The 27,676-nt window shown below is 36.8% G+C and overlaps 1 protein-coding gene across 1 annotated transcript in view; it reads right to left on the bottom strand.

Moving 5' to 3' along the window:
• TM2D1 (TM2 domain containing 1) overlaps positions 1-26,773 on the bottom strand; it is a gene marked incomplete at its 5' end in the record, with an annotated part of 52,841 nt that extends 26,068 nt beyond the window's left edge. The window contains 4 exons of the mRNA XM_079698743.1: positions 3,776-3,867; positions 14,087-14,195; positions 24,587-24,684; positions 26,583-26,773. Coding sequence (XP_079554869.1) covers positions 3,776-3,867; positions 14,087-14,195; positions 24,587-24,684; positions 26,583-26,773 — 490 coding nt within the window. The remainder of the gene's footprint in view (positions 1-3,775; positions 3,868-14,086; positions 14,196-24,586; positions 24,685-26,582) is intronic.
• Between the last annotated feature and the right edge of the window lie 903 nt (positions 26,774-27,676).

The raw sequence follows: 27,676 nt of genomic DNA on the forward strand, positions 1-27,676 counted from the left end.
ATAATTCAAAAAGAGACATGTGCCACAGTGTTCACTGTAGCAGTATTTACAATAGCCAGAACATGGAAGCAACCTAAGTGTCCATCGACAGAAGAATGGATAAAAATGTGGCACATATATGCAATGGAAAATTACTCAAGCATAAAAAGAAAAGAAATTGAGGTATTTGTAGTGAGGTGGAAGGACCTAGAGTCTGTCACACAGAGTGAGTTAAGTCAGAAAGAGAAAAACAAATACTATATGCTAACACATATATATGGAATCTAAAAAAAAAAATGGTTCTGAAGAACCTAGCATCAGGACAGGAATAAAGATGCAGACATAGAGAATGGACTTGAGGACACAGGGAAGGGGAAGGGGAAGCTGGGACAAAGTGAGAGAGTAGCATTGACATATATACACTACCAAATGTAAAACAGATAGCTAGTGGGAAGCAGCTGCATAGCACACGGAGATCATCTCGGTGCTTTGTGACCACCTAGAGGGGTGGGAGAGTGAGGGTGAAAGGGAGACATAAGAGGGAGGGAATATGGGATATATGTATGCACATCGCTGATTCATTTTGTTATACAGCAGAAAGTAACACACCATTGTAAAGCAATTATATGCCAACAAAGATGTTAAAAAAAAAGCTACCTATAAATATACTATCACTGCTTTTCATTACCATGAGAAAGATTAAATAAGATTATAAGAAAAATAGTTTTAGGCTCTACCTGTAACTATTTTCATACCAGTCAACATTGCATTCCCCATTTAAGAACTTTTTTAAATGGCAGTAATCTTTTTTTTTTTTTTTTTTGCAGTATGCGGGCCTCTCACTGTTGTGGCCTCTCCCGTTGTGGAGCACAGGCTCTGGACGCGCAGGCTCAGCAGCCATGGCTCACATGCCCAGCCGCTCCGCGGCATGTGGGATCTTCCCAAACCAGGGCACGAACCTGTGTCCCCTGCATCAGCAGGCGGACTGTCAACCACTGTGCCACCAGGGAAGCCCAGGCAGTAATCAATCTAATTGAATACCAAAATTCCTTAACCTTGGATTCTTAGTAAAAATTAAAACTTAATTAAAAACATTTAAATGTTTTAAGTTTAAAAACATGGTAATTTTACATATTAGATTAGATTAAGTTGATAAAACATCAAAATCCTTCACATTTAGATAGCTTAAATGTGAGTAAGTAGGGATAAAAATATTTGAATGCTTGAAGAGATATAAGAACTTTCAGTTAAAGATAATGTATTTGACATGTCCTCTTAACTCCTCTCACTCCAAAACCCCATTAAAAGATAGTAAAGGGATTTTTAAAGCCATAAACCCAACAGAATAAAGAGAATGGAAGAAAATTCAGAAGCAGATGAATGAGAAGTGACAGACTTAACAATCCTGAGAAAGTTGTATCTTCAGCCAACAGTCAAAAAATTTGTTGAATTAATGAACATCCAAAGGTTGTTGTAATAATAAAGTTACTTAAAGATTTTTACACTAAGAAATAAAGTCAAATGTAAAAATTACATTTGCAAATTTATAGAATCTCAGCCTCAAACTGAAAGGTTCTCTTTGACTGAAATTAATTAATAGATTGGAGTAGCAGTGGTTGGAGAAAGGGAACTCCTGGCAGGGAACTAACATTCAGGAACCAGAGTCACTATACAGAGCTTTATATGGAGCTTTATAACCTAGAGTTTTATTTTGTAGGAAAAAAAAATCATAATATACCAACATAACCAACATGTTATTATGTGCTGCAATAAGTCAAAAAATTTAACTTAGACCATATGACATGACAGCTCACCTGACACACATCACAGGAAGCTAAAAAGTCACTCATTAAGCCAAATATTTAAAATATATTTACTATTCAAAATCATCATAGAATAAACTGTTCAAAGAAATAGTATTTCTCCTTCCCTCAGGCCAGGACTACTGCATCCATCTCTTTTTAGCTTCCTCTGCCACCAGTCTTTCTCCGTTCTAAGCCATTTCCCACAATTTCTCCAGTATCATCTTCCTGAAATATAAACCCGACCATGACACTCCTCTGATTAAAAACTTTTATGCCGTCTGATGTTTAAAGGGTAAAATCCAAACTCCAGAACAAGACACTCAAAGCCTTTTTTTTTTTTTTGGCCACACTGCACGGCTTGTGGGATCTTAGTTCCCCGACCAGGGATCGAACCTGGGCCCACAACACTGAAATCGCTGAGTTCTAACCACTAGACTGCCAGGGAATTCTTTCTCAAAGCCTTTTATAATCCGACCACAGGCTACCTCTGCAATCACTTTTCATGTTCTGCCACCTTTCTTCCTACACCATAAGCTAAATTATCCACCATTTTCTCAACACTGCACATATGCTCTTTCACACCCTATGCTTTTGCACATGCTGTTCCCTGTAATGCCCTAAATCTCTAATCTGTTCATCCTTAAAAACCTAGTGCAAATGTCCCCTCATCCAACAAGTTTTCCCTCACATCCTAAGGCTGACTAAATCAGTCTTTTTTCTCTGCTCTCATAGCACTTTACTACAGTTCTGTAACAGTGCTGTAGCACAAATTGGCCTACCATTTATTACTTATTTTCTTCTAACCAGTATGAACTGTGATCTCCATCGTTATTTCCAGAGAACTTCATTACTTACTTAACAGCAAGTAAATTTTGAATAAATGTTTGTTAACTGAAAAAATTTCATGTATATAGTATTTTAAACTGTGATTTCTATTTGTGACCTTATAACACTGAGTTCCAGTTAAGGTTAACAGAAACATAATTCCCACCAACCCCACAGTGAAAATTCCTCTTTGATCTCTGGTGGGTAGCAACATGGAAAGAATAAGATTAGCTTTGCTAGCTAGAAAGCAGAGCATTCAGAAACTTTAAATTTGCTCAGTGAAGGGCTAATACAGAAGCAAAGTACTACAGTAAATAAAGCATGATCTCTTGAGCCAGAATATTTGGGTTCAAAGTCAGGTCACTAGCTGAGTGTCCTTGGGTAAATCTCTTAATCTCGTGACAATTTCCCTATCCATAAAACAATGATGATAACAAGAAATATGTTACAGTATAAAGCAAGGCCTCCAGAGTCAGTAAATCCCTTAACCTCTCTGGTGACAATTTCCCTACCTGTTAAAGAAGATTTAAACTGGATGATAAACTCAAAGTTTTAAGGCTTAAATAAGGGCAGACATGTGAAAGTATTATTTAAACAAAAGCTATCATCAAATGTAAATAGTTTTCATAAGAATTAGCAACTATGGTAAATGTAAAGATTACAGCTAGGAGGAAGGTACGGGGAGGGATGCTAAGGGTAATAATCAGGCTCCACACCAGCTCATGCTGGCTGCTGTAGTTCCAACACCAACTTCTCCTGAAAGAAGTAGTTTCTATTCCAAAATCAACACTTATAGAGGTTCAGGTAGAAGGCAAACATTTTCTGGAGGGATAGGAAAAGATATGCATTTATTCATAAAACATTTATTGAACACCCACTGTGTGCCCAGCACTAGTAATGACAGCTCAAGTCTACTGTCCTAATTAGTGACTACACTATCTTGAGTGTGTGTTTTCATAAAGATGAAAAGACAAGAAAAGTGAATTTCTTATCCAAGTTAACTACAGAGCTAATTGCTAGCTCTATACTCACAGAAGAACATTGACTATTCAACCCAACTACATGGAACTTGTAACTATTAATAGTATGCAGAGATTTAATCTATAAGAGTAGGTACATTAACCTACAAGTTTCACGAGAATTTTTTTTAAATGAAACATACTCACCCAAGGCAGGGTATCCAAGGTAAAATCGATCTGCTCCCAACCATCCAAGAAAAAGAGACAGTGCAACCGCCACCTTGTATGAATAGCCATTTCTGCACAGAATTGGAACATGAATGTCACATTCATATATTTCCAAAATGTAAACATTTTAGAAAATAAAACTGTTAATTATTATTATTTGTTAACTGTTTCATTCATCCACTCAATTAATGCTTTTTGGGTGGCTACTGAGTGCCAGGCACTATCTTAGGCTATTGGAATATATTAATGAACAAAAGAGACAAAGATCCCTGACCCCTAAAGAGCTTATAATCTAGAGTAAGTGACTTAACCATGCCATACCTCTGAGGGAAGAGTGTCCCAGCCAAAAAAATTGCTGTTGCAAAGGCAGCATACCTGACAGTGCAGCAGGAGTGGAGTAAGAGAGGGGAAGAATAGTAGGAGACGAGGTCAGAGAGATAATAGGGGGCAAAGAAGGCAAATCATGCAAGGCCTTGAATATCATCGTTAAGTAAAAACTCTGTCTTTTACTCTGGGAGATATGTGAAGCTACTGCAGAGGTTAAGTAGAGGTGTGGAGTGTGATCTGATTTAGATTTTAAAATGATCACTCTAGCTGCTGTGCTGAAGATAGACTGTAGGGGAGCATTTGTGAGCTACTGTCACAATAATGTACAACAAACCTTTCCAGATCAAGCAGAGAAGAAACCATGAAGGAGCTAACAGTGAGGAAGAAGTAAAACCGAAAGAGTGTGGTATCTTGGAAAGTCAAGTGAAGACAGTGTATTAAGAACAGAGTGATCAACTGTGCCAAATGTGACTGATGAATGACATAAGAATGCCTGAGAATTTACTACTAAATTTAACCAAGAGGAGATCTTTAGTGACCTCAGCAAGAGCAATTCTGATAATGATGAGGGCAAAAGACAGAACAGAACAGGCTGAAGAAAGACTGGAAGGGCCATAGTGGTACCTGTGACTCTGCTCTCCCCCACAGCACACCCAAACCTGGCTCCTTCCCCCCATTCCTCCCCCTGCCCTCACCGCTATAGCAGTGCCCACAACCCAGGCAACCCCACATATGGCAGAGGCACCCGCCATCTCAAGGCACCAGTAACCCCAGAGGAACAAGCAGCAATGATGAGGGCACTGACGACATCTCTGGCAAAGGTGATGGAGGGTGGAAAGTGCCAATTCTCAAATATAGCCAGAAGCACTCAGGTAGGATAAACTAAGCTATAACTTATGCTATAGCGCCACCTACTGAAAAACAAAAGAAAGGACTCTAATTACCAACCTGTTGAACTGTTAGAATCAAAGTAAATAAAGGTTTACCTAAATAAGAAACGTATTCATTACTTCAAATGTGCCAGCAAAGGAACAACTCACCAAGCACTATGAAAAAACACAGTTAACACAGTATCAGAAAAAGAAAATGACAGTTCTCCAGAAACAAAAGTCACAGAAGACTGTGGTCTAACTGACAGAGAATTCAAAACAGGTATCAGGAAGAAACTCAACAAGCTATATATAAGAACACAGAAAGACGGTTCAGTGAACTAAGGAATAAAATTAATGAACAGCAGGAATACTTTATCAAAGAGATTGAAACTCTAAAAAAGAACCAAACAGAAGTTATGGAGCTGAATAACTCAATAAACAACATGAAGAATGGCATTAGAAAGCACTGGAAATAGAGTAGAACATATGGAAGAGAGAATTAGTGAACTCAAAGACAGAAACTGAGAAATGATTCAGGTAAAAGAGGAGAGAGCTAAGATTTTTGTTTCAACTGAAGAAACTCTACAAGAACTATCCAACTCCATTAGAAAGGCAACATAGGACAATGCGTATCCCAGAAAGAAAAGAGAGGGAGAAGGGAACAGAGAGCCTATTTAAGGAAATAATAGCTGAGAACTTCCCAAATCTGGGAATGGAACTAGATATACGAGCCCATGAAGCTAATAGAACACCTACTTATCTCAAAACAAGAAGACCTTCTCCAAGACACATTATATATTAAAATTGTCAAAAGTCAATGACAAAGAAAGAATTTTAAAGACAGCCAGGTGAAAAAAAAAAAGAAGACAATAATCTACAAAGGTACCCACATAAGGCTATCAGCAGATTTCTCAGCAGAAACTCTACAGGCCAGAAGAGAGTGGAATGACAAATTCAGAATATTGAAAGATTAAAACTGTCAGCCAAGAATACTCTATACAGCAAAGGTATCATTCAGACAGAAAGGAGAAATAAAGGCATTCCCAGACAAACAAAAGTTGAGGAGTTTATCACCACTAGACCTGCCTAACAAGAAATGTTGAAAGCAGCTCTTCTACCTGAAATGAAAAGGCAAAAGTACACAAAACTTTGAGTAAGGTAATAAATAGAATCAGAAAATTGCAACTGTATATCAGAATAGGTTGTTAAACACTTAATTACAGCAAAGGTTAAAGGGTGGAAAAAAAGCACTATAAATAACTACAGCTATGTCAATTTGGTAACAAGCTCACAGCATTTTGTGTTGAGACATATTTGTGACAACAAAAACATAAAAGGAGAAGAGGGAAAGGATGAAACCTGTAGAGACATATTAGGATAAGATACTACCAGCAGAAAAAGGAGTATTTTATCTTTAAAACATTTATACAAACCTCATGATAACAAAACAAAAATCTAGTGCAGAGACACAAAACATAAAAAAAGAGAAAACTGAGAAAAACATCATAGAAAACCACCAAACTAAAGCAGCAGACAGAAATGCAAGGAAAAAGAAACAATGGAACTATAGAACAACCAGAAAAGAAAAGATAAAATATCAATACCAAGTCCTCATATATCAATAATCACACTAAATGGGGACTTTCCTGGTGGTCCAGTGGTTAAGACTCCACGTTTCCACTTCAGGGGGCATGGGTTTGATCCCAGGTTGGAGAACTAAGATCACACATGCTGCAGGGTGTGGCCAAAAAAAAAAAAAAAATCACAATAAATGTGAATGGATTGAATTCACCAATCAAAAGACACAGAGTGGCTGGCTGGATCAAAAAATAAGACCCAACTATATGCTGCCTCCAGGAGACACATCTCAGTTCTAAAGATAAATATAAGTGCAAAGTAAAGGGCTGCAAAATACTCTAAGCAAATGGCAGCCAAAAGAAAGCAGGTGTAGCCATACTTGTATCAGACAAAACAGACTTCAAACCAAAAAAGTTAATAAGAGGCAAGGATGGACATTATATACTAATGATAAAGGGTACAACCCATCAAGAAGATATAACATTTATTAATATATATGCACCTAACAAAATAGCACCAAAATATATATAAAGCATTATTAACAGACCTAAAGGGAGAAACTGACAGCAACATAATAAGAGTAGGGAACTTTAACACCCCCTGTACATCAGCAGATAGATCATCTAGACAGAAAGAGAAGGAAAAGTCAGCCTTAAATGAAACACTAGACCAAAGAGACTTAATAACAGATGTATGTAGAACATTCCATTCAAAATCTGCAGAATACACATACTTCTTAAGTGCACACAGAATGTTCTCAAGGATAAACCATATGCTGGGACACAAAACAAGTCTCAATAAATTTAAGAAAACTGAAATCATATCAAGCATCTTTTCTGACCACAATGGTATGAAACTAGAAATCAATTATAAGAAGAAAGCTGGAGAAATCACAAATATTTGGAAACTAAACAACATGCTACTGAACTAATGCATCAATGAAAAAAATTAAAGGAGAAATTTAAAAAGTACCCGAAGAGAAATGAAAATGAAAATATGACATACTAAAAATCTAAGGGAAACACACTGCAAAATCAGTACTAAGAGGACAGTTTATAGAAATACAGGTTTACCTCAAGAAACAAGAAAAACCACAAATAATGTAACCATACACCTAAAGTAACTAGAAAAAGGAGAAAAAATAAAGCCAAAAGTCAGTAGAAGGAAGGAAAACATAAAAATCAGAGTGGAAATAAATGAAATAGAGACTAAAAAGAAAATAGAAAAGATCAATGAAACTAAGAGCTGGTTCTCTGAAAAGATAAACAAAGTTGACAAACCTTCAGCTAGACTCACAACAAAAAAAAAGACAACTCAGAAAAATAAAATCAGAAATGAAAGAGGAGAAGTTACAATGGATACCAAAGAAACATGAAGGATTATAAGTGACTACTATGAATGGCTATATGCCAGTAAATTTGACAACTTAGAAGAAATGGATAAATTCTTAGAATTATACCACGTTCCAAGACTGAATCAGTAAGATATAGAAAATCTGAATAGACCTATCACTAGTAAAGAGATGAAACATTAAACAAAAACCTCCCCAAAACAAAAGTCCAGGACCAGATGGCTTCACTGGTGAATTCTACCAAACATTCAAAGATTTAATACCTATCTTTCTCAACCTCTTCCAAAAAACTGAAGAGGAGGGGACGCTTCCTAACTCATTTTACAAAACCAGCATTATGAAAACCAGACAAGGACACCACAAGAGGAGAAAATTACAACCCAATATCTCTGATGAACATAGATGCAAACATCCCTAACAAAATATTAGTAAACCGAATACAACAATACATTAGAAGGATTATACGCCATAATCAAATGGGATTTATTGCAGGGATGCAAGGATGATTCATCCACAAATCAATCAATGTGACACACCATATTAACAAAATGAATAAAAATCATAAGATCACCTCAAAAGACTCAGAAAAACATTTGACAAGGTTCAAAATCCATTTATGATAAAAATTTTCAATAAAATGAGTACAGAAGGAATGTACCTCTACATAGTAAAGGCCATATGTAACAAACCCACAGCTATTATCATATTCAACAGTGACAAACTGAAAGCTATCCCTCTAAGATCAGGAACAAGACAAGGATGCCCACTCTAATCACTCTTTTTTTTTTTTTTTTTTTTGCGGTACACGGGCCTCTCACTGTTGTGGCCTCTCCTGTTGCGGAGCACAGGCTCCAGAAGTGCATGCTCAGTGGCCATGGCTCACGGGCCTAGCCGCTCCGCGGCATGTGGGATCTTCCCAGACCGGGGCACAAACCCATGTCCCCTGCATTGGCAGGTGGACTCTCAACCACTGCGCCACCAGGGAAGCCCTCATCACTCTTATTCAACATAATATTGGAAGTCCTAGCCAGAGCAATTAGGCAAGAAAAAGAAATAAAAGGCAAGGAAGAAGTAAAACCGTCACTATTTGTGGGTGACATAATTTTATATATAGAAAATCCTAAAGACTCCACCAAAAACTATTAGAAATAATAAACAAATACAGTAAAAAACCAGGGTAAAAAAATCAATATACAAAGATCTGTTGTGTTTCTATACACTAACAAACTAGCAGAAAAACAAATTAAGAAAACAATCCTATTTATACTTGCAACAAAAATAATACCTAGGAATAAACTTAACCAAGGAGATGAAAGACCTGTATACTAAAAACTATAAGACATTATTGAAATAAATTGAAGAAAACACAAAGAAATGTAAAAATATCCCATGCTCATGGATTGGAAGAATTAACATTGTTAAAATACACATTACCTAAAGCAATTTACAGATTCAGTGCAATTCCTATCATACAATTCAATAACAACAAAACAAACAACCTGATTAAAAAATGGACAGAGGATCTGAACAGACATTTTTCCATTTAAGACATGGCAACAGGCACTTGAAAAGATGTTCAATCATCAGAGAGATGCAAATTAAAACCACAATGAGATATCACCTCACACATTAGAATGGCTATTATCATAAAAACAAGAAAAAACAAGATGTTGGAGAGGATGTGGAGAAAAGGGAACCCTCATATATTGTTGGTGGAAATGTAAATTAGAACAGCCACTATGAAAAACAGTATGGACGGACTTCCCTGGTGGTGCAGTGGTTAAGAACCTGCCTGCCAATGCAGGGGACACAGGTTTGAGCCCTGGTCCAGGAAGATCCCACATGCTGCAGAGCAACTAAGCCCGTGTGCCACAACTACTGAGCCTGCGAGCCACAACTACTGAGCCCGTGAGCCACAACTACTGAGCCCGCGTGCCACGACTACTGAAGCCCATGCACTTAGAGCCTGTGCTTTACAACAAGAGAAGCCACCGCAATGAGAAGCCCATGCACCACAACGAAGAGTAGCCCCTGCTCGCCACAACTAGAAAAAGCCCATGCAGCAATGAAGACCCAACACATCCAAAAATAAATAAATAAATGAATAAATTTATTTTAAAAAAAAAGAAAAGAAAAACAGTATGGAGAAAACTACCATATGATCCAGCTATTCCACTTCTGGGTATTTATCCAAAGTGTAAGAAAACACTAATTCAAAAAGATATATGCATCCCAATGTTCACTGCAGCATTATTAACAATAGCCAAGATATGGAAACAACCTAATTGCCCACCAATGAATGAGTGGATAAAGAAGATATGGTGTATATATATACAAGAATACTAGTCAGCCATTAAAAAAAAAAAGACAAAATCTTACTACTTGTGACAACATGCATAGACCTTGAGGTCTATGTGCTAAGTGAAATAAGTCAGATGGAGAAAGACAAATATGACAAATACCATATGATTTCACTCATATGTGGAATATAAAAAAAAAGTAAATGAACCACAAAAAATAACATAAAACAAACACATAGAAACTGAGAACAGACTGGTAGACACAGAGGTGAAGGAGGGTGGGAGGTAGGCAAAATGGGTAAAAGGGATCAATTGTATGACGATGGATGGAAATTAGATGTGGTGAGAAGCACCCTGCAGTGTATACAGAAGTTGAATTATAATGCACACATGAAACTTATATAATGTTACAAACCTATGTTAACTCAATTAAAAAAGAAAGGTTGGAAAAAATTAAAGAAAAGAAGTATTAGATAACTCTTTCAAGGAGGTGCTGCAAAGAGGAGTAAAGAAATAAAAAGGTAGCTGGAGTTATCATTTTAAAGTCAAATCTGATCATGTCAGTCTCCTGCTTACGATCCTGTTTTTTGCATTGACTCACAATCAGGACATTTTCAGGGAGTTAGGGGAGATGGTAAACAACCCAGAGATTCTGTCTATGCATCTAATATTATAAGAACGTCAGATTTTACACTGAGGGCAGTAGTTCCCCCTCTACATTGTAATGGGTCACCAGACTAGAAGTAGAGAAATAAATTGGGAGACTTTTTTTTTTTTTTTTTTTTTTTTTTTTGTGGTAAATTGGGAGACTTTGTAGAAACTCAAGCTATAACCTACTGGATAGTAGCAGTGGGAGAGAAAAGGAAACAAACTTGGGAAATACTAAGAAGGCAGAAGCAGCCAGAAGAAATGTGGGGAATGAGAGAATAGGAGAATGACTCCAAAAGTTTCTGCTTAAGAAACTGGGTAGAACAGCTGCATTCACTAATACAAAGGAGGAAATGATTTGAAGGAAAGGACCTTTATATAAAGATGGTGAGAGAAACCAAAGGGGTGGATGAATGAAGCAGAGAAAAGGACCAAGGACATAATCTTAGGAATATCAAGATTTAAGGAAGAAGGAAAGGAATAGGAATCAAAAGAAATAGAAGTGTGTTTTATACTGGAAGTCAAGGAAAGAAAGTATTTTAAGAAAAGGGAATGCCAAATGCTGTAGAAGGATTAAGATATGGACTATAAATACCCATTTGATATAGCAACAAAGATGGCTGGCGAATTTCAGTATGGCCAAAAGCCATACTGCATTAGACTGAAAAATTCATAAAAGATAAATATTATAGAAACAAGCCTCTCAAAAAGCTTGGCTGGTAAAGGGAATGAAATCAGAAAAGCAGTTACCTACATAAATAAACCATCCTAAAGGATAATCTAAAAACTGGTGGTGTAGAAGAGATTCGTCTAATTGTTTACCAAATCATTTCTCTTTTTCTCATGGACATACAACTAAACTACAGGCAGACCTTGTTTGGTGTGCTTTGCATTATTGTACTTTACAGATAAACTGTATTTTTTACAAGTTGAAGGTTTGTGGCAACCCTGCATCAAGCAAGTCTATCGGCACCATTTTTCCAACAGCATTATTTTAAAATTAAGGTATGGTTTTCTTAGACACAATGCTATCGCACACTTAACAGACTACATATAGTATAAACATAACTTTTATGTACACAGGGAAACCAAATGATTCATGTGACTTGCTTTATTGCACTGGTCTGCAACCAAACTCACGATATCTCTGAGATATGCCTTTGTATACTGTAGCTAACTTTGCACTTAAGTGCAGCCATCACTTAGTTTTGGCCAATGGAATGAGGACAGAAGTGATGTATGCCATCATTTTATGTCTGGCCAATAAAACATTCCTGCAGGGGTTCTTTCTCCACTTTCCATCTGCTGGCTTAATGGAAAGGACTCTAAGGAATAGAGGAAGCAAAGCTACAAGATGAAAGCACAAGAGCCCGCATGACTGCATGGAGCAACTACCACTCCCTTCACCCCATCCAGACCATCAAGGCAACACAAATTGGACTATGATGTGAGTGAGAAATAACATTTACTGTGTTAAGTCACTGAAATTCTTAAGACATTTGTTACAACAGGCTGCTCCAACTAACGCAGATGGCCAGTATAAATAGGTGTGTGACTCGGTAACCAATCAGACATAGTTACTAGACTTCAGTTGCTGAAGAATACATTATAGAATGGCTATATCTGCAATATTGAGATGGAGTTCTAGTCAAGTATCAATATTATAAAAGTATATGCCAACAGGAGAAGGAAAATATGTAAACTGGAAAAGGGACATTCAGTGAATTAAGAATTTGTCAGTGAGTCTTTACTCAGTAGCTAACTAGCAGCTGGCTGTTTGGCAGGCATGTACTGAATATCCTGATAAAGGAAAGTGATATATCAGGTTATGTTACTTTTGTGACTTATCATTAAAATTATCCATCAATCTAACTCCCCTTGTTCTGATTCAATGCTCATCAAGCAAATTCTGTTTTGGAATTGTAGACTTTACTACAGGAGGGGAATAAGTTGGCCAGTAGACTTGGAGTATCTAGTTTCCTTGATAGTTATATTTCCTATCACAATTGAAATCAATGTCTTGTGAGCATGATTAGTACAGCTCAGTTGCATTGAGCCTAACTACTCAGAGACAGTAAAAGGAAAATCAGACTTAATTTGGAAATTAAGTGGCAGATCATTGTGGTGTGACCATTATAGGTAATATGAACCTGCAACGTCCAACCTGAATGGTTAGCTGTTCTTAATGGATGATTTTCTTAGTTGCTGTATTATAACCGTGGACCAACACTTAACAAATTATTTGTCATTTGGAAACATCAATCTATAAATCTAAAAACTGACTAAACCATATCTAAGTACTTTGGAAATAATTCCCTTTAACACTTTTTACTTTACTTATGAGCAATCTTGGAACCCAAGAAGCTTAAAGTGATTGGATTACACAGCAAGATAGAATCTAAAGCCCCTCATTAACTCAGTGAAGTAGGGTCAAAAAAAAAAAAAAAAAGACTCTAATAGTAATTTCTAAGAATTCTAATAGAACTTGCAGAAACAGTCAAATAGTGGTTGTTTTTTGACATAACTGCAAAATAGGTGCCATCACATAAAATGCAACAACGTACAGTAAAAGGTAAAAATATAATGCCAACAATTAATAAAAACGGGTAAAATTAAATCATGTTTTCAGGACAAAGCATTAATATAGGAATAAACTGTTAGCTTTACTGGAGCAAAAATAAATAGCAAACTTAAAAGTCCTTTAAACAAAGAATACTCCCAACAAAATAAAACCATTTGTCTTAATATACCAAACTAACTTTTGAATTCTGTTTAACATTACCATTTAACATCCAAACCTATTACAAATAATGAAACCAAATTTCAAAATGCAAATGATTACTAATTAGCATTCTTTTAATACTATAGGTACACAATCCCTTATTTGCACTCGAGAAAGCCCCCAAATTTTGAAAACAGAATTTTTTCATAAGCCATTTGGTAGCAAAAACTGGCCGAACTGACATGGCATGAAGCCATTCATTCCATTTATCCCACATAGTGAACTACTGAGCTTTACTTGGTTGGTAAACTGCATTTATATAACAATATGCACACTTAAAACAGAGATTTTCTGACAAAAGCAAAAAGATAAAAATTATATTAGTGCAGGATTCTTCTTACAAATTAACTCTTTTCCTCTTCACTCCATTCAGTCAAGATACAACATAGGCAAGTAATCTGAAAATTTAGCTTCAGTAAGGTAGGTACTTACACATTTCGGCAAGATATGGGCTTGAGAAAACCAATTTCATTTCCAGTAAAATGTGTTTCATTGCCACCAGAATCCTTACAAGTTATGTTAGGTGCTGGAAAACATGGAACTAAAGGCAGAAAAAAGCAAAAATCCATTATTTTTTTTCTTGTGGAAAAGTATGTAATTATGTTTTTTCCTAAGGCTAGCAATACACACAAGAAAATATAATGTTAAAACAAACCACCTCCCAATATAACATGATATACTTTAGATAGGAAAAGCTACATTTTATATATATATATATAAATATATACACACACACACACACACACTCATGTACAAGATAAGATACAGATTAAAAAATAAAAAATAAAAAAAATAAAAAGAAGATACAGATAACATGATAGAGTAGTCTGAACACAAAAGCATAACAATTGCCACACTGAGTTAGATGCATGACCCATCAAGTTCAATCTCCTGCGTCTGACAAAGGTAACAAGGGAAGAATTACACATTACTATCCTTTATTTCATCTCTAGGATAAAGAATACTTCTCGAATTTCTGTTGGTATCTCATTAGGTAATTCATTAAATTTAACATAATCTGATTTTATACTTTCAGTTTATAAAGTTCTTATAGATGATGGCTACAATAAACTAAGATTCCTCTTTATCTACTCTAAATAAGTTACTTTCATTTATTCTAAATGTATAGAATGTTTTTTGTTTCTCTATTCCTTCTAGGATTTGATGTAGTGTATTATCTCAGCATTTAGTAATTTTGATCTTTATTCATAACCCAAATGACATGATAATACGAGGCAGTAACACTTATAGAGCTTACTATGTGCTAGGCAGGCACTGTCCTGAAGTCTTTATGGCACATCATGTAAAGAGCTAGAACTCTGGGGAATTCCCTGGTGGTGCAGTGGTTAAGAATCCGCCTGCCAATGCAGGCGACACGGGTTCAATCCCTGGTCCGGGAAGATCCCACATGCCACAGAGCAACTAAGCCCATGCGCCACAACTACTGAGCCTGTGCTCTAGAGCCTGCAAGCCACAACTGCTGGGCCCACGTGCCACAACTACCGTAGCCCGTGTGCTGAGAGTCCATGCCCCGCAACAAGAGAAGCCACCGCAATGAGAAGCCTGCGTATTGCAATGAAGAGTAGCCCCCGCTCACCGCAACTGAAAAAGCCCATACGCAGCAACAAAGACCCGACGCAGACAAAAATAAATAAATAAATTAATTTTTTTAAAAAAAGAGCTAGAACTTTGGAATGAGAATGACCTATCTGTGCATTGCCTGTTTCAGAACCTTGGATTCCTTGTAGATAAAAATAGCACTAAGATCATAATAAGACTATTGTGGGGATTAAATGTGATACAAAATACCTAGTGTAAGGCACAGCATTTAGTAGGCATTCAATAAATGATAGTGCCTTTTCCTCCTTCACTGTTTCTGACTAAAAGGTACTAATGTTTTTAGGCTAGTTTCAGTAAATTCTTATCTCTAGGTTTAGCAACAATAATTACAGTGGGTTTTTTTTTTTGAGAAAATGAAAACAGAACTTGGTCTAATAGTCTAAAACAAACAAAAAAACAGACTCCAGAGTTTTATTATGAGAGAAAAATGGTATTTATTTTCTGTCTATAATTATCTTAAGATTTCCAACAAGTCACTGTCCTTTTTTATGCCAGAGTAGTACACTGAGAGAATGAGGCCAGGAAAAAAACTCTATAATGACTTTGCACCCTTCTGTGTGTTATTGATAGTTCAAACTATACCATCCCATAAACTTTATTTAATGTATTTACATTTCCAACACAAGGAGGTACTTATGCTAAAAGGCATAGATAGATTCAATACAACTGAGAACCATTTAAACAAGAAAAAAAGTAATAAAATTAAAGGAAGAGGGAGAGTGAAGAAATAATTATACTGGGAAACAACTAAGGGAAGACAGTATCACTGACCACAAATTTAGCTCAGAGGTTCCTGGTAGTTAAGGCAAAAAGCTTTACAGAGCTACTGTGATATAACTGAAAGAAAGCATACCAATTCACCTCTAAACCACTGTGGGAATTTGGTTTGGTTCATGACACAAGGGTAAGAGGATGTAATAGAGAAGGTCCTCAATTAGAACTTTTATAGAACAGAGGTTTTCCACATAGCCATTTCTCACACTGACTCCAGATATAAGCAAGAGCTTATGTTAAGATCTACAGAGATAGGGCAAAAGTTAACACATGATTTATATGTAGTTGTTTTGCCATCTGCCTTGATATAGGGATAAAACTTACTGACTTTTGTGAATGAATTATTATCATGTCCCTTAAGTCATATCTCTCAATCTGCCATCTTAGGTCATGCTTTTGACTGGAGCTATATAGTAGACAACTCAAAACCGAGATTAACATACGTCTGAAATGCTAATATATATTCTATGTTACCAATTGAAAGGAGATCAGTATGCTCTATCTCTATGATGAGGGAATGATGGAAAGTAATTTTGCTTTCCAGGGGATATTTGGCAATGTCTGGAAACATTTCTGGTTGTCACTACTGGGAAGCTGCTACTGGCATCTAGTGGGTAGAGGTCAGGGATGCTCCTAAACATCCTACAATGCACAAGACAGCCTCCTCACAATAAGGAATTATCTAGTCCCAAACATTAATAGTACTAAGGTTGAAAAACTGCTGTAGATCAGTGGTCTTCAAATAATGTGGCTCACACGCTCCCTAAAATAACTTTTTAAAACCATATACTCCCTCACACATTTTTAACTTCTAAAATTTTTCACCATGGGTTTAAATTGTTGGGAAAAATATTATTTCCAGCATACTGTAAATACTGCCCTTAGTATTGAAATATTATAGCATTCTTTAAAATGGAATCTAAATACCACAGCAATTTGATAGCCATTATGATCCAACCAAGAATATGAAAGGGCTCTTCTTTAAAATTCAGAAATTTTACATCAACTGTAGGAAAAAACACACATATAAAAACTGAGGATCTGGAAATTGATTATTTTAAAGACACACTGTGGGCTGAATTGTACCCTCCCAAAAAGATATGTTGAAGTCCTAACCCTCAGTACCTCAGAATGTTACCTTGCTTAGAAATAGTCTTTGCAAATTTAACCAAGTTAAGATGAGGTCACTATGGTGGGCCCTAATGCAGTAAGACTGGTATCCTTAAAAAAGGGAAAATTGAACATACACAGGGAGAATATGATGTGAAGACATAGAGGCAGAATGCAATGTGAAGACAGAAGCAGAGATTAGACTAATGTGGGGCATTCCCTGGTGGTCCAGTGGTTAGGACTCGAGGCTTTCACTGCCGAGGGCCCAGGTTCAATCCCTGGTCGGGAACTAAGATCTCACAAGCTACACAGCATGGCCAAAAAAAAAAAAAAAAAAAAAAAGAGAGAGAGAAACTAGGATTGATTAGGTTGCAACCCGAGGAATGCCAAGGATTGCCAGCCACCCCTAACAGCTCGAAAGAGGAAACAAAAAACTCTACCCAGGGCTTCCCTGGTGGCGCAGTGGTTGAGAGTCCGCCTGCCGATGCAGGGGACACGGGTTCGTGTCCCGGCCCGGGAAGATCCCACATGCCGCGGAGCGGTTGGGCCCGTGAGCCATGGCCGTTGAGCCTGCGCGTCTGGAGCCTGTGCTCCGCAACGGGAGAGGCCACAACAGTGAGAGGCACGCGTAACGCAAGAAAAAAAAAAAAATTCTACCCAGAGTTTGAGAGGGAACATGGCCTTGCCAACACCTTGATTTCAGACTTCTAGCCTCCACAGACAGTAAACATCTACTGTTTTAGGCCATCCAGTTTGTAACACTGTTACTAACAGCCCTAGAAAACTAATTCATCTGTATCTGTTTACCTCTTGGAAAGCTTTGTTCACCCCCAGGAGTACTTGTACTCCTGGGGGTGAACAAAGGCATCAGGCATGTAAATAAGTCAAAGCAATGTCTGGTTTAAAAAATTAAAGTTTTTTGCCTTGGTGAGGACCACTCCACCTCCACAAAGAAGTGACCTGCAGGAAGATCTATAGATAGACGCAAGTTTTTCTTCAAATAACACCTTTAATGTTTTTTCAAATCCTCAAAGTAGTAAGTTCTGGATTGGAAAATTGTGCAATAAAACAGAATTCTATTACTAAATTTTGGATAATTTTCCTCTAAATGTATTACTACCTTGTACTTGCTCAGTTTGAAGCTGTCACTTTCTTGCCTTATAGCCTTGTTAGATCTTCCTGCAGACTATCTAAAATCAGATCTTAAAGAGATAGCTGCAATACAAAACACTATGATTCCCATTGAGGTTATTGTCCAATACACCTTGCCTAACAGAAATGTACTATTTTTTGAGATTACAGGTTCCTGTACAAAATTCTGAAAGATCATTTAGAGGTGAGTTGTAAAAATGCTTTATAAAAATATTAAAAACTAAGAAATTATAAATATTAAAAACTAAGAAATTATACCTATTTTTTGGTTGGATACTATTAATTGTTCAAACTCCTATATTTTGGCAATTTTAGTTTTCAATGCTATTGTATCATTTCTAATATAAGAAATGATTTGTATTCAATGAGGTGCTTTGTATTTAATGAGACAGATAACAGAGAGAAAAATGGCCAACGTTCTAGGCTTAGAACCTCAGGAAAGAATCAAATAGTGGAAGTACCAGAGTGAAGGGGAAACCACATTGCTACAATAATTCTAGAGAAGTTTGACAGAAGTATGAGCTAATTATTTCAAGGGATGAAAATTATGTACTTTAATGAGGATGGATGAGCTGCCGCTTCCAGTATAGTGAGATAACATGAGAAAATATTAAAGAGAAACATTGAGACTGATCCGATTTGTTTCAACTGATAGAAAACTCCAGAAAGCAATACTTTAGAATGGGATAAATCTGTGCTTAAGTCCAAACTCTGTCACTTAACTAGTATGTTCTTTTGGGCAAGTTACAAAACCTCATTGAACCTTGTTTTGTAATCTGTGAAATGGGAACAAGACCCTTGTAATGCTATTATACACGAATTAAAAGCATATGGTATGTAAAGCATGATGCTTGGCTAGAGAAAGTGTTCAACTTCCTTACTCTAGGAAATTAGAGAACTTCAACACTGAGAAGACTAAGAGAATGAACCTGACACGAGGAATGAATATAACATGTGAATGGCTGTAAATTTAATAGATTTTGTGAAATGAAATCAATCTATTCAATAGATGCCTACAACCCTAGAGTTTATTCATTTTTACATATTTTATAATGATTTCATTTGACCCTTATTTTATTTTATTTATTTTAAAGGAGTCCTTCCTTCCTTCCCTCCCTCCCTCCCTTTCTGGCTGCGTTGGGTCTTCGTTGCTGTGCGCGGGCTTTCTCTAGTTGTGGCGAGCGGGGTCTGCTCTTCGTTGTGGTGCACGGGCTCTAGGCGGGTGCGGGCTTCAGAAATTGTGGTATGTGGGCTTAGCAGTTGTGGCTTGCAGGCTCTAGAGCACAGGCTCAGTAGTTGTGGCACAAGGACTTAGCTGCTCCGTGGCATGTGGGATCTTCCTGAACCAGGACTCAAACCTGTGTCCCCTGCATTGGCAGGCGGACTCTTAACCACTGTGCCACCAGGGAAGCCCGACCCTTATTTATTAAAAAAACAATTAAGTAGGCAGAACTAGTAATATGCTTTTTCTTTTTTTCCTTTTACAAACAGAAAAACTGAGGTTCCAAGAAATTAAATGAGCTCACCGAAGTGTCATAAATAGGTAATATTCCAAAAGTCCTAGACTAACTCATCACTTTTAATCAGTACTCTTTTCATTACACCATGATAATGCCATGCTTACACTGATATCAGGAACAAGCAAAAATAAATCAATATGATGAGATTAAGGAAGCCAGTTACCAATAAATGTTAACTAGTTGACAAAATTAAGCAACATGCCAGAAGCCTGAAAACTATTCCATTTGTAGTTTTCTTGCAAAATGTTTGGCTCTGTTCAATGTCTAGGATTTAGATGGCATCAATTTAAGCATGGTACACTGTTATTTCTCAATTATAAAAAGCAGCACCGTTTTTTAAATACGAAATAGCTGTACTAGAAATAAAATAATCAATCAAGTTTCATCACAGTAAAATGGACTGACCTAGAGAGGAGGTGGTTTGGGACCCTACTCCAGTTAACATCATGCCTCTGCACTCTGATCTGTCATATAAGAGGGTCAGACTCTTTTATTTATGATTTCTGTAACAGGTTGTACTGCATAATGATCGGATAATTAAATGTGTCAATCTAGAATTCGGGTGAAAGCAAAAGATAAAGTTGGTAAGAGCCAACCCTATCTTCATATTTCTAGTGTTAAAAGACACCTCTCCTCTGGAAGTGCTGGAGTTGGAAAATCATCATTTTGCAACTATCACAGTAAAAAATGATTCGGAGGACTTCCTTGGCGGTCCAGTGGTTAAAACTCCGTGCTTCCACAGTAGGGGGCACGGGTTCGACTCCTGGTCGGGAACTAATATCCTGCATGCCTTGCGGCGCAGCCAAAAAAAAAAAAAAAAAGATTCGGGCTAGAATCATCATGGATGCTAAGTTTAAGGGAAATTTTTGATGAGGGATAGGATATTTGCATGGTCTAAATGAGTCTCCCCAAAGACTGTTTATTAGTTGCAAAGGAAAAAATATTTAACTGAAAAGTCTGAGTGATCAACACCTAACATCATCAATGAGAGGCAGATGGATATCATGTCCCTCAGCTGTGAGATGCAGAGGACACGCCATCACTTATGTAATTTTCCATCCTGGGATGCAGAACCTAAATCTAGTTGTAAGGAAATATGAGACAATCCCAAATGAGGAACATTCTATTAAAATAAAGGGGACTGTAGTCTTCAAACTTGTCAGTATCATGAAAGACAAAGCTGTAGAAATATTCCAAGTTAAGGAAAACTAAAGGCAAAACCTGATCTTGGGATTCTGTACTGGGGGAAAATGCTATAAAGGCTTTATTTGGGTCATTTGACAAAATCAGAACGTGGATGGTAAAGTATGTGCATTAATACTGAATTTACTCAAGTTTTACAACTGAACTGTGGTTATGTCAGGAGAATATCTCTATTCTTAGAAAACACACACAAACATATTTATGGACAAAACATATATACACAAATTCAGAGAGAGACAGAGAGCATGCACGAGTGCACAATGATAAAGCCAGAAGGATAATGTTTAACAATGGGTGAATCTGGGGAGAGGGTGTATGGGTGTTCTTTGTACTATTCTTGCAATTTTTCTGTAAGCTTGAAATTATCTCCAAATAAAAAGTTTAAAAATAACACACTCTTTGCATAACTAATTTATGCTATTAGAAGTTAGGATAATAATTATCATTAAGGCAGGGTAATGGCTGTAAGAGAGCATGGGGCAGAGTCATAGCATGTTGATAAGGTTGTTTCTTAATCTGGAAGCATTCACAGGTGTGTTCAGTTTGTGACAGTTTATCTGAATTATATTTAAGTGTACTTTTCTGTAAATATATTTCAATAACATCTTAATAAAAAAGACCTTCTGCCAAAGGACCAGAGCAAAATTTCTGGAAATGGAGTTTAAATACTTTTGTATTTCACTAATCAGAAAATTAAAAACACTTGCTTATATATGTCTTTATGTATATATATGTTCTAGACAGAACACTCCTTGAGGGCAGAGATTGTCTTCTTTTATGTATCATCTATACCATTTAGAAGAAGCCTGCATATAATAACTTCTCAATAAATAAATTTCTCAATAATAGTTTATAATACAAATGTTCAGTTAGTTGTTTTGATCCATTTAATTATTTTAATTTAATTATTCAACTATTACAAATAATTTCTCAATAAATAAAGATGCGTGTTAACTGGTTGGGCTAACTGGTAACCATTTTAAGACCACACAGTTAATTGTCATAGTTGAATCTCCTTTGCCTTTGGTCCCAATTCTTACTCTCTACCTCCAAACTCCCCTCTCTGTAAAACATTCCACCCACTCATTCCTTACTAAAAAGTATAGTTCAAGAAAATTAAACTTAGTTTGAGAATTCTGCAATAGTCCTTCATATACTCAAGAAAACAGAAGAAAAATTTTGGCTACAGAAACGAGAGAGATCACACTTTTCACAACTCTAATATATTCCTACGTCAGGACCAAAAAGCATGTTTCAAGGGTCATTTTGATGTCCTCTCTGATCAGCACTCAGAAATGACTCACCACAGCCAATCCACTCGTCTTGCATGTTCTAAAAAGGACAATTAAAAAAAGCATCCTGTGGACAGACATAGCCTCATGAGGGCTGGGCTGGTAGAACCTATCGCAGATCTTGGCTGAACACTTCTGGGTCATGCATAAATTATAATCCACATGCAGAAGCCCTGTAACTCATATTTGTCTCAGAAACTTTATTTTCTTTTTAAAGTCATAATAATAATCTAAAGTCATTTATTTATTAATTTTTAACATTTTATATGTGTTTCCAGATTGTTAGGCACTTATGGTTTATTCTCTCCAAATGAATAACCATACCATTCCTGTATATAGAAAGTCTTCCTTTTATTTTTCTGCAGCTCTCCACTTACATCATCTATGATAACTTACCTGACAGGTCACGACGTGACCATAACACCTCCAAGTCCTTTTATACTTCCTAGCAGTCTGATCATTTGATTTTGTAGTTGTTTATAAACTTATTTAGCAATAATTACTTAAGTGGATTCAAACTTATTTTACAAAAGAGACACCTAACTGGAGGGCAGAGCTCTTTTTGGTCAGAAACTATTCTTCTTAGTTGTATAGTTTCCTTCAAAATCCTCATACGTACAAAGAATTCTGCAGACTAGAAAAGGCTTTTTTGAGATGGCTGGCTGCCTGATTCCTAGTTTAAAGTGACCTCAGTCACAACAGTATTCACAGATTTCCAACATATTTCATATACGTGGTTGAATATCTGAAAGCTCATTGTTCCTTATGTGTGTTAACACTATTCTCTGTATTCTGAGAGCACAATATAAGACTGAACTGTAACACAGGCAAATCAGAATATACTTATAAAGCAATTTAAAAAGAAGGGGATTCCGTGCAAAGTTCCTTTAAGTCTAACACATCTAAATTAAATAAATGTACACATATTGAGCAATATTTACTATAAAAACATATATATATATAACCTATTACTGTTTATATGATAAAATTTCATTACTCCAGAATAGTAGCAAAATGTCTGTTATAAAAGTTTAACACAATTTATTTTCAAATATCTCTGCTGACTAGAATGGGGCTAACAGTGTGTCAAAATATAAAGGGATAAAAAAGAGTAGGGAGATCTTTTAAAAATATATACAAACTCATAATCAAGAGGTCAGTTATTTGACTATAAGATACTTTTGAAAAACAAAATTTTTTGCAGTTAAAAAAATCCCTTTCATCTGATTTCCAAAATGAATCTGTTTAGTAGCTTTCATTTATAAAGAAAACATCAATTATTGCCTTATTTCCTGTCTAAACAATAAAACAATCAGTATATATTCAGTAGGTGTTCTTTTCTCAAAATAATACTAGGTATTGACCATCATTATGTACCATGTCAAATAAGAATGCCAAATCCAAATAGCTCCAACATACATCTATCTGCCTCCTTTTCAACATATAACCCTTTAGAAGGCTAAACAACTTACTAATTTTTATCTAGCATTATGTATTTTTTGGAATAACAGAAGCTCCCCCAAATCATTAGGTTGAGGGTGTTATCCATTACCAAAACGTCTAAGAAAATATTGATGCACACTTCAAATCCTTACCGTATTGTTTTCACACTTAGGATGTACCTAAGTATATTTTACAAGTGCATGATATGGGTGATATAGCTCCTCACTGTAGCTTATTGGACTAAAAGTCTCATTTCTAGTTCTCTTTGAGTAATTAAAAGCCTAAAGAAGCATCTTTGTAAAACATAACTTGATAAATAAAGGGCAACAAGAAAGCTATATAAATTATTGTAAAGGTTTTTTTTTGTGTGTGTGTGTGTGGTACGCGGGCCTCTCACTGTTGTGGCCTCTCCCATTGCGGAGCACACGCGCAGGCCCAGCGGCCATGGCTCACGGGCCTAGCGGCTCCATGGCATGTGGGATCCTCCCGGACCGGGGCACGAACCCGTGTCCCCTGCATCGGCAGGCGGACTCTCAACCACTGCGCCACCAGGGAAGCCCCTAAAGGTTTTTTAAAAAAATGAATGAAAATTAAAAACTTCTCAGTTTATATAATTAATAGAATAAGATTATTTTTTAAATTAAATATTAACAACCCCTAGCCAGTTCTCCAATATTAAGTTGTTCTGGAAACTGAATAATAATAATGTTGTAAATCAAGAAAAAACACATTTATTAATTACTGTTAGCCATCACACATTCATCTATGAAATAATGTTTTAAAAATTATTTAAAAAAACATGTTTCTGCAAGTCTTACCATGAGCTGTGTAGTTTGTACAGTTAACTGGTTCTTGTGTAGCATCATTTATTTTTGGATCTTTACAAATATATGTAGAAAAGTTAAGGAAATATGAACTACATTCCAATACAAAACATTATCATCTTGTCTTTAACATGTCATCTTATATATTTATGCTTATATTCACATGTGAGAAGAGGCTGTTAGTTTATCCAAGTCAACAAGCACAGGTATACTTTTAGTGTCACTAAATAATACCTGAATATTAACTTATTTCAGGAAAATTGTATTAAAAACTCTAGCAGAGGGTGCTATGCTTATAGAACTTCAGTCAGGGTTTAAGCACAAAGCACACACAAAAAAATGAAAATAAAAATCTTTACCAAATTATTATTAGAGAACTTCAGGTAAAAAAATCAGTTTCCAGATATCTGACTGAAATTATTCACAGGCCCCAAGTACTACCATATACATAATTTCATGTAACACAAATAACCCTGTGATGTAGCTACTATTATCCCCACATCACTGAAGCAAACTGATGCTCAAAGTTTGAGTGATTTATCCAAAGTGGTATGAGTGATAGGTAGTAAAATCAGATTTCCTGATTCCAAGCCAAGGGTGCTTTCCATCAGACTGCGAGGAAGACGGTTGTTTTACGTGGGTCTACATGGTCTCCCCAACAGGATTTTAACCTTTTCTAAATGGATATAATAATTATCTTCCCACAGATGTTCACAACACTTGGGGTCGGGGCTCTGTTTCCTAAATATTTTATTGACACTAATATGAGATAAGTAAGGTACTCACAGGATGTCTCTGGAGACAGAGTCTGACACCTCTTTAGGGTTTCTGAATCACTATTGGAAATCTCATCTTTATGCCAGGAAAAACATTTTCCAGTTAACATCATCTTGTATGTCAGGCACTTCTAAGTTTCAAAAAGCACAACTCTTCATACTGCTCAATTATTTTATTATAAAGAATCACCTTGACATTTTGCCAAGAAAGGGACTCAACTTGCTAGGTCAGTGATTCTCAAACTCCTAGCTTAATGGTAATCAGCAAATTAGAGCTATTCTGTAAAAATTTAATAATGGCGGCCTCTCCTCAACTCCTAAAAATATCGAATTTTCTTAATTTTAAGATTTCCTCTCATAGAATCTTTCTTATATCTCCGGCTTCTATTAATTTTTCTGTTCTACAATTTGTATGAAACTGTCTAATTTTGTACAAAAGTACCTATTTTAATTTGAATGTAACTCCCATTTTATATCCTCCTCCCTTTATCAGAGCTGCTGCAATGAACAGATCTACTTAACTCCTCCAGCCTCAGTTTTCTCATCAGTAAACAAACAGCTAACACATATAGCCCCTACTATGTGCCAGGCATTGTTCTAAGTGACTTACCTGTACTAATTTATCACAACAGACCTTTAAGTTGGTAGCACTGTTACATATTTTTACTCATGATAAAACAGAGTTCAAATAATTTGTCCACGGTTACAAAGTGGGGCAGGAATTTGCCCCCTTGCAGTCTGGGATCTCATGTAGGTCGAGATAGCATAAGGAATAAATGTAAAGTTAACGATAAATGGGCAACATACATTGGCTATATCGTTATTAATTACTGTACTTGTCTTCCCCGAAGTCGGCAAATTTCCAGGGTAGGGTCCATCAACCTTTTAACTTAATTCCAATGCTTACAAACATGGCCTAACATACTTCAGTATCTACGTGTTTGAACAGATAAACCCACCGGTTAAAAAAATGAATTTTTAAAAAAGAAAGGGGGATCACAAGAGGAAGCGTCAACGATCAGTAAAATCCCAAGGAAATCACACAGGATAGCCTCTGTCCGTCCCAGCCCCACAACTCTCTTCACCGCCTGGGGTCCCTCGGTCATTAAAGGACACAGGTCACCTTTCCTTTCAGTAAAACCTTAGCCCATGTTGAGAGCCGCGACCCACTCTCGACCCCGAATCTACCTCGCCCCACGGGGGGGGCTCCTCACAGAGGATATTGTCCCACTTTGAGGTCCTCGCACTTAAGTGACTCTTCGTCACCGCCGGCGGCAGCTCCCCAAGGTCCCGTGGTTACTGACACGACCCACAGGACAGCCAGGAGCCGAGCAGCAGTAGTCTCGGAAGCAACCGGCCCGGACGGCCGAGAACCCGCCATGCTGGGGACCGGCGCGTCCCCCATAACTTCCGGTTCCGCCTTCGCCTAGGCGAAGCTGGGAATCTGGCAGCGGCGGGAGTGAGGCTCTTAAAGGGACCGTGCATCCGTTGGATGCAGGTCATCCCTCTAGGCCTGCGGAATCACCTGGGAGAGCTTAGATTGGTCTTTGAGAATCAGAAGGAGGCAGCTCGCTTGGAGAATCAGCTGACCTCCGTCCAGGGCTTCCTCCCAAGCTAATCCTGCTGTGGCTTTTCCATCAGCAAAAGTGCTAGCGGCGCCGGGCAATTTGATAAACGCTTTACAAACATTATCTCTGTTAGTCTGGTAGGATTTGGGTTTACAGATAACGAACCAGACTCAAAGACGCTAAAGAACATGTTGGCCTTAGTTACTGAGTTGGAATAGAATTGATGTTTGCCCGATTTCAGAAACTGTGCTCTTACTATGATATGATGGCCTCCTTGTTGTCTTAGAGAAGAACTTTTTGCAAGGCTGGTACAAATTGATCTTGAGGACTGTATCACAAAAATAAGCATTACACCTTTTTTCTTTTAAAAAATTACATATATATTTTTAAATTTATTCATTTTTACACCTTTATTTTTAACAGTGAAAATTTAGGTGAAGGAAAGGGCCTAAAACAAGAGGAGACCAAAGAGTTTACGACTAAACTAAGTGAAAGGTTGGAGGGTTTTTCCTCCATCTCTTCTTTCTAAATTTCTATGTATTCTAAAGTAATGGGGGTATCTTTTATACGGAACAAAATGTGTACTATTTTTTAGTGAAATCTTAGTTGTTTTTCTCTAACGTAAAAATATTTGAGTTTGAGTGGCGCCTCTTCATCCACAGTAGGACTAATTTTGAACAATTGTGCTGTGCAGTGGTTCTCAAACTTTAGGGAGCATCAGTACCACCTGGAGTATTTGT

Source organism: Hyperoodon ampullatus (genome assembly GCF_949752795.1).
Source record: "Hyperoodon ampullatus genome assembly, chromosome: 2".
NCBI lineage: Eukaryota > Metazoa > Chordata > Mammalia > Artiodactyla > Ziphiidae > Hyperoodon > Hyperoodon ampullatus.